This window comes from Triticum aestivum, chromosome 7B (assembly GCF_018294505.1).
Source record: "Triticum aestivum cultivar Chinese Spring chromosome 7B, IWGSC CS RefSeq v2.1, whole genome shotgun sequence".
Taxonomy (NCBI): Eukaryota; Viridiplantae; Streptophyta; class Magnoliopsida; order Poales; family Poaceae; genus Triticum; species Triticum aestivum.
The window spans coordinates 203,687,699-203,696,482 of record NC_057813.1 but is presented as its reverse complement, the minus strand read 5'-3'; the positions used below and the strand labels follow the sequence as shown (position 1 = coordinate 203,696,482).

Sequence of the window (8,784 nt, the reverse complement as noted above, 5' to 3'; positions counted from 1 at the left end):
TATATGGTGACGTTCAAGCTCCTCACTCCCGACACCCTCAAGGTCATCATCTTCGATGACGATGGCATTGAGGTCGTCAACAAGGCGGGAAGCACGACGAAGCCTTCGCCGCCAAGGAGTAGGGCCGGGCCACCTCTTTCGAGCGTACTATCGAGTCTGCTTTGAACATGTTTATGCTTTATGTGTTGAACTATTATGAAGTGTGCTACTGCTTATATTTGAATGATGCTAGTTGATGCTTTGTTTATACTCTCTTGTGCTTATGATGTGTGTTGCCGAAGTATGGTGGTAACCTCATCAACTAGCCAAAGAGGTTACCACACACCAGGCGTTGCATACAACCAAACAACATGCCTTGGGTTTGCCCACTAACATGCAGGCAACCAAACACCAGGCAGTGTGGTTCTGCTATGCAGGCAAGAGGCCATGTAAGCAACCAAACAACATGCATATGGTGCATTTGAGGCTGCATTTGCATAGCCAGGTTGGATGGAGAAGTGTATGCAATGCGGGTACTGTAGCGCACGGCAACCAAACACGCCCTTAAATTTTATCGGTGCAACGGACAAGCCGGGAAACTTTATGATGCTATAACCAATTCATTTTGTGCATATATATAGTAGTTTTTAATCCTTGGTGATCAAAATGCGGATGACTTAGGTACCAAGTGATGTTCTAAAATATTTTGCACTTACCTATATTCTTTTACATACATATGCTCATTTTCTATTCATGTTATATAGCAAAATCTCATCAAAATATTTGCAAGCAATTCCCGCAGCAATGCGCGGGGTATCATGTAGTATATTGTATGGATAAGTGGTAGAAGACTAAAGTTAATGCAAAAACAAACTTAAAACAAAAAAGGAGCTGGCCAACTCGCTCTCACAAGGCTCCCCCGATGGCATTCTTCGTTGCCCGTTCGATGGGGGTTGACCGGGTCTTTTTTCCAGTGCTGGCCGTTCGATCGTCGCTGGGATTCAGCCTGCTCGTTTTTACCGATCGGTCTATTGTCGCGAGGGATGACGTGTGGGCCGGTGCTGTGGCCACTTGGAGCGAAACGGCTGGGTATTGTTTTTCCTGGTGCGGGGCGCGAGGCAGCCGCTCGTTGGTGCGGGGCGCGGGGCAGCCGCTCGTGCGCGCCGCTGCGTTGTGTATTGCTCGCTGCCTGGTGCTACGGCTGCAGGTGGGCCTCGCCGACGCATGGTCCCGCGCGTCAGCTTCCTGGTGTATTTTGCCCGTGTTCGTGTTGCCCGTTTCGTCTGACTACTCGGCGCATGGATAGTGGGCGTGCGGGGTGGGCGAGTGGTCTCGTCTCGCTCGTCCCGTCCAACGGCAGCGCCATGCCGCGTCGTTTCTGGGCTGTACCTGGCGCTTTTCCAATCCCTAGGTCGTCGATCACCATCTTCTGCGCTGTCCTTCGTCGCTGCTGCTTGGGTCCCACGGTCGATGGTCCCGCGCGTCACTGGGTTTGGGTGCTTGCGTGCATTTCCTTTGACCCGGCTCCGATCTGTGCGCGGTTGGGCGGGGCAGGTGGTGGCTCTGCTCGGGTTGGTGGTTCAGCGGGACTCGCTTGGGCGTTCGTGCGCTCTGCCCTCTGCTGCTGGCTGTGGGACAGGCGGTGGGACGGGCCCACTGGTCTGTTGCTCGTTGGTTTATAGCTACGTATACTTGCGCCTGCCCTCACTGGTGGCCTATTACTGTTTCCTACGCATGGGCGGGGCCAATGGACGTGCGTTCGGTGCAGCGTGGGTCCGCGTGACGCCCCGCATGACCGGCGTGTGCGTCGGCGCCGCGCATTGTGGCGGGTGCCTATGCCAGTGGGCCCTGGACCCCCTGGGCCCGGCGGGCAGCCCACGTGTCGATGCATGTGTGGTGGGTTCGCATGCTGTTCTGTGAAAATTGCCCCTGCCATTGCGGTGGCCGGGGGGGCTTTTCTTCCCGGTTTTCCCCTTTCCTTCTTCTATCCCTCATTTCCTCCCAGCCGCTTCGAGCGCTCGCTTTCGCCCACGCTTCCAGGTCACCGCGTCCTCTCCTGTTCGCCGGCCTTCGTCCGGTTTGGTCAGCTTACGTTGCGGTAGTCGTCGTGGCCGCGCGTTCCTCCATGGGTGGCGTTGGTTGAGGTTCATCTTCTTATCCTTTACCTGCTCGTTTCTGTCATTCTTTATCTTGTTTGCTGACCTGCTATCCTTGTCTTTGCTCCATTGGTGCGCAGTTTGCTGGCGATTTTACCGTTAGCCCTTGCGTGGGAGCGTACGCCATTACGTTCTTGCTGTCCAGGTTCGCGCTTGTCTCTTCTGCCTCTATATGAACATATGCCTTTGAGGTGTTTGTTGAAATGGTTGAGTGCTGCTCGATATGATGGTTGCCTGCTACCGTGTGCTGTGCTTTGCCATTTTCGCGTTCTGTCGTTTGCGCATTTGCATGGTTACTGTTGTTCGCCGGCGGCTAACATGGGTACGGTTTGTGTTTTAGGTTGTCTTCAGATTGGTCGGCTGCTCGTCCACATTCGCTTGTTAGCTGCTCCTCCGGCTGTGCTTCGGCATTCTGGTAATGTTCTTCTCTTTTGTCTGTTCGTTTCTATTTCTAGATTGTATAGCCCGAAAGACTAGGTCGGAGAAGATGCCGTGCTTAGTCCGCTCTGTTTGGTTGGTGCCTCTGCAGTGGCCCTGAAGGTTTATACTTCTTGTGATTTTGCTTTGCTTGAAAAAACACGGTGGTTGAGGTTGATTGATGTTCCTTCGCTTCTTGTGTGTCTATAGTTTGATTGCTCAGTGATTATAAGCTGCTATAGATGTAGTAGATGGTGTTTTGTCATGCTAGGTGATGTTGTTTCCTCTGGTTAAAAGAAGAATTGTTTTGTTGCCATTGTGTGGCTCTGCACTTATTAAATTACAAACATTTTTTTGAAAATGGAAACATCTTTTGAAGAACAAGACCAAAATTAATAAATAAACATTTTTTTGAAGTTACGAACAAATTTTGAAAATGCTAAAAAAATTAAAATTTCCTGAACAATTTTTGAATTCACAGACACATTTTGAAAACATGATTTTTTTTTTATTTGTGAATATATTTGGAAAGTAAAATTCCCGTCCATTTTATAAATTTGCGAACCAATATTCAAAGGCGGACCTTTTTTTAGATTTCCAGAAATTTTTCTATTTTGCGAATAAATTTTGAAAACATGAACATTTTTTATTTGGGAAGTAATTTTGAAATTGGGAACGTGTTTTGAAATTCCTAAACATTTTATCAATTTGGGAAAACAATTAAAATGCAAATCTTTTTTAAATTTGAAATTTTAAACATTTTTGGATTTTAGAACATTTTTTCAAAGTAGCTATCAAAATTTAAAATTCTATTTTTTCAATTTGTGAATATAATTTCAAAACATGATCTTTTTTAAAAATGAACACAATTTTTAAAAATGAACATTTTTCATATTTCTGAAGATTTTTTAAAAATAAAAATAAAATAAAATAAAATGAGGAAAGCAAAGGGAAATAAACAAAGAAATAAAAACGAAAATGGAAAGAAAAAGAAAAAATGTTAGAAAAGAAAAAACAGGAAAAAACTAAAAAGAAACAGAAAATGACATAAACCGGTTCATGTCCTCAAAGTAAGGCTAGAAGGTTCCTAAAACCAGAAAAAACGGACTGGAACCTTCTAGAACGTTCGCATAACCGTCTGGTATTGTAGCCCGTTATATACTGATAATTGGGCCGGCTCATGTCGCTGGTGCTGTGCGAATCAATAACAATCTGTTGCCGGTTGCAAAGATTGTCCCTACTCGTCGGTGGAATGCCCATGTCGTCGTCGCACCGGATAAGCCTCGCCGATCTCCTATCCTCTCGGCGAGACAAAACCACACAAAATCGCGCGCAAAAACCACCCCCACCACCGCGGACACCACCGCAGGGCGTAAGCGCGCACGCCGTCGAGGTCCACCATGACCATGCTCGCTTCCCTCTTCTCCCCTTCCCCTCTCCTCACCACCGCCGCCTCCACCTCCTCCTCTGCCACCTCGCAGCCAGCGCCACAGACTGTGAGGCTCCCGGCTCCCAGGCCGCTCACCGCCACACTGGCCGCGGCAGCCGCGGCCGGCCTCCTCCTGCTAACCCCCGCAGCGCCGTCGCACGCGGAGGGGGAGTTCAAGGTGTACTACGGCACGGCGGCGAGCGCGGCCAACTACGGCGGGTACGGCGGCAACGCGAACAAGAGGGACGCGGCGGAGTACGTGTACGACGTGCCCGAGGGGTGGAAAGAGCGTCTGGTGTCAAAGGTGGAGAAGGGCACCAACGGCACGGACAGCGAGTTCTTCAACCCGCGCAAGCGCTCCGAGCGGGAGTACCTCACCTTCCTCTCCGGGTTCCGCAAGCTGGCCCCCGTCGGCGCCGTGCTGGACAACCTCGCACTCTCCGACGTCGGGCTGCAGGACCAGATCTCGTCGGCGGACGACGTGACGTCGGCGGAGCGGAAGGACGCGGACGGGCAGGTGTACTACGAGTACGAGGTGGCCGGCGCCGGCGCGCACAGCCTCATCTCTGTGACGTGCGCCCGGAACAAGCTCTACGCGCACTTCGTCACGGCGCCCAACCCCGAGTGGGGGCGCGACGAGGCCGTCCTCCGCCGCCTGCACCAGTCCTTCAAGACCGTCGACTTCAGCGGCCAAGATTAACATGCATGCTGCGCGTTACTTAAGCGGTTTTGTATAGGCGTTATCATCGAAGAAGAGGCAATTGATCTGGATGATTATTCAGAACCGGCATACAGTATCTTGATCTGTAAATTGCTTTCTTCCTATGTTTCAACAGCCCTGACAGGGCGGACCCGCAGGTCAGCGAGGACCATCGCATCACCACGGCTCCGCGCGCGACCAGGCCCAGGAAGCCCAACCCAAGCGTCATTGGGCTGGCTTGGGTAAACTGAAGCCCGGCTACACGACTACTTGAGGAGGGATCGAGATCAAGCGCAGGCACGACGACACGGCTCTTATTCCCTTCCCCTCCTCTCTCGCCACGAACCCTAGCTATCCCCATTCTTGTAATCTTCCTGTAATCGCTACCAGATTGAACCTTTATGAGTGAAGTGTTGCTAGTAATCATGAGATCCCTCTCCACCCTCACATCTGGTATCAGAGACCAGCAATTCCTCCACCTCGCTCCACTCTGGCGCAGCTAATCGAGACCAGAGGCTTACGGCAAGCTCGTACACACTTCGTCGCCATGGATCTGGCGATCGAAGCCTTCCTCGACCGACTGGACAACACCCTCAAGGCCCAAAACAAGGCAATAGCGGAGATCCAAGCGTCCACGACCAAGATCGACGATCTGGTCAACTGGCGTCCCGATCTGGAGAAGCGCGTCTCTGATCTGGGTGACGCGGTGGCGGCGCTCCAGATGGCGCAGCCGCCGTCCAACAAGTCGAGCGACGAGCCTCAGGGGACGAATCCGAAGCAAAACCCTTCTGCGACGACCGGCGTGCTCACGGGGCCCGGTGGCGGCGAGGGCAGCGATCTGCGAGGGCCAAGTGGCCACGGCGTTTTCAAGTTACCACGGGGAACGTGGCGGCGTCCTTCCTGACGCCGCCGCCACCACCGGCATGAGGTCCGTCCTCCTCCTTGACAGCATCACCACCTTCTTTGTCGCCGTTTGCACACGCAAGTCAGCTACTGTCAGGCCTGGGGCAGTCCCATCCATCCATTGCGTTTTTGCAGTTCACGGGCGACAACCCGAACCTGTGGAAAACAATATGCGAGCAGTATTTCCACATGTTTGGCATTTTACCGTCATTCTGGGTGCCCATGGCGGCTCTGAATTTCTCTGGGTCAGCCGCTGCTTGGCTGCAGTCCATACAGAAGCGGCTCGTAGATTTCGACTGGGAAGCATTTACCTCTTTACTTTGCACTCGTTTCGGGCGCGATCGGCACCAGACGCTGATCAGACAGTTTTATACTGTCCGCCAAACATCTTCAGTAGCGCATTACATCGAGCAGTTTGAATTGATCATCAATCACTTGTCATCATATTCTGACACGAGCCATCCTTTTTATTTCTTGACGCGTTTTGTCGAGGGACTAAGGAGGGACATTCGGGCAGTGGTGCTGGTGCAATGCTCACCGGACCTGGATACGGCGTCCGTGCTCGCTCTACTTCAGGAAGAGGTGGCCGAGGGCGCGTTCGACAGTCTTCCACGCCCACCGGAGCCGGCCTAGCGAGGGAGCTCGCCACTACCGCTGCCTCCTCCACCGATGCGCTCAGTTCCAGCGGCGCCAGCGGCAGATCGCCGCGGCATAGACGCCGCCCGTGCAGACGCCTCCAAGCTCAAGACACTCCGGGACTACACTCAAGCCCGGGGTTTGTGCTTCAAGTGCGGCGAGCGGTGGGAGCATGACCATGTGTGCCCCACCACAGTCCAGCTACACGTCGTTGAAGAGTTGCTGGACATCTTCGGCCTCGACAATTTTGTCGACACACAACTGGGTCCTGACGAAGCATCGCAAGACACAGCCATGGCCATTTCAGTTTCGGCTGTTACAGGAGGAGTTTCAGCAAAATCCTTTCAACTCAGAGTGTGGCTGCAGGGGCATGAGGTTCTAATGCTGGTGGATTCCGGCAGTTCCAACTCTTTCGTCAACGAGCAACTCGCAAGACAGCTTTCAGGAGTTCAAACCCTCCCCAAACCCAGCCGTGTCCGAGTTGCAGATGGGGGTGAGCTGCTCTACAAGGAAGTAGCCACACAATGCGCATGGTACGCGCAGGGGAATGAGTTCTATACAGACTTGAAGGTTGACTGGCTAGAGGAACACATCCCGATGCTGGTTGACTGGCGCGCCCATTTCATTGAGATACCTACACTAGCGGGTCCATTGCGTCTCGTGGGACATGACGCGTCTTCAACAAGTTGCCAGACCATCAACAGCTTGCAACTGCAAAACCTGTGCAACAAAGGATCTATCACACATGCCGTACACCTCTGTATGGTAGCATCGCAACCTGAGATCTTGGAACAGACACCAGCATGCATCCAGGAAGTCTTGGACCAGTTTCCCGACGTATTCGATGAACCAAAGGGGCTCCCACCAAGGAGGGCATGTGATCATCGCATTCCGCTGATTTTGGGAGCGCGACTAGTCAATGTCAGGCAGTATCGATACAAACCTAAGCAGAAAACTGAGATTGAAGCTCAGGTCGAGGCACTGCTGAAATCAGGAGTGATTCAGCGTAGTAACAACCCATTTTCATCCCCATCCCGGTGAAGAAGAAAGATGACACCTGGCATCTCTGTATTGATTACAGGCCATTAAATGCGATCACAATCGTTGGCAAATTTCTAGTTCCAGTCATTGAAGAACTCCTCGATGAACTGCATGGAGCAGCATGGTTCTCAAAGTTAGATTTGCATGCGGGCTATCACCAGATCATGCTGGCCCCAGGCGAAGAGCACAAGACGGCCTTCTCAACACACCAGGGCCACTTCGAGTTCAAGGTTCTGTCCTTTGGGCTAGCCGGGGCTCCACCCACGTTCATTGAAGGACTGACTACTACTCTCAAGCCGGTGATACGCATTTGTGTGCTCTGTTTCTTCGATGACATCTTGATCTTTAGTGCCACTTTGGAGGAACACAAGTGTCATGTGCAACAAGTGCTGGAACTACTTCGCAAAGACCACTGGAAAGTTAAGCTCGGCAAATGTGCGTTAGGACAGAGCAAAGTTTCTTATCTAGGCCACGTCATCAGCGCACAAGGTGTGTCAACAGACCCGACCAAGATAGCAGCAGTGGCCAACTGGTCCCCTCCACAAGATGTCAAGGGAGTCAGGAGTTTTTTGGGACTTGCGGGCTACTACCGTCGTTTTGTGTGCAACTTTGGAGTGATTGCTCGATCGCTCTTTAACTTGCTGAAGAAGGGCGTCCCATTCCTCTGGACATCAATCACAGAAACTGCTTTTCAGGTTCTCAAGCAACAACTCATCACCACACCGGTTCTGGCCTTGCCAAATTTTGATCAACCATTCACAGTGGAGGCTGATGCATGCGGCCGTGGCATAGGGCCAATTCTGTAGCAACAGGGACACCCGATAGCATTCATGAGCAAAGCCCTGAGCCCGCGTTATCAGGGGCTGACGACATATGAGAAAGAGTACTTGGCAATCATAGTTGCCATGGACCAGTTGAGGGAGTCCAAGATTAGGGGGTCCTCGGACAGCCGGACTATATGCTTATACCGGACTGTTGGACTATGAAGATACAAGATTAAAGACTTTGTCCCCATGTCCGGGTGGGACTCTCCTTTGCGTGGAAGGCAAGCTTGGCAATTCGGATATGTAGATTTCCTTCTCTGTAACCGACTCTGTGTAACCCTAGCCCCTCCGGTGTCTATATAAACCGGAGGGTTTAGTCTGTAGGACAACAACAATCATAATCATAGGCTAGCTTCTAGGGTTTAGCCTCTACGATCTTGTGGTAGATTAACTCTTGTAATACTCACATCATCAAGATCAATCAAGCATGAAGTAGGGTATTACTTCCATAGAGAGGGCCCGAACTTGGGTAAACATTGTGTCCCCCGCCTCCTGTTACCATTAGCCTTAGACGCACAGTTCGGGACCCCCTACCCGAGATCCGCCGGTTTTGACACCGACATTGGTGCTTTCATTGAGAGTTCCATTGTGTCGTCACCATAAGGCTTGATGGCTCCTTCAATCGTCCACAATAACAAGGTCCAAGGTGAGGTTTTTCGCCCCGGACAGATCTTCGTATTCGGTGGCTTCGCACTGCGG

The 8,784-nt window shown here is 51.7% G+C and overlaps 1 protein-coding gene across 1 annotated transcript; it reads left to right on the top strand.

Annotated features, from left to right (window-relative positions):
• The first annotated feature begins 3,838 nt into the window (after positions 1 to 3,838).
• Positions 3,839 to 5,107, top strand: LOC123161294 (thylakoid lumenal 19 kDa protein, chloroplastic). Its single transcript, XM_044579139.1, has one exon. It carries the CDS (start codon positions 3,953 to 3,955, stop codon positions 4,679 to 4,681), a length of 729 nt encoding a protein of 242 aa, XP_044435074.1. The 5' UTR covers positions 3,839 to 3,952; the 3' UTR covers positions 4,682 to 5,107.
• Positions 5,108 to 8,784: the final 3,677 nt, after the last annotated feature.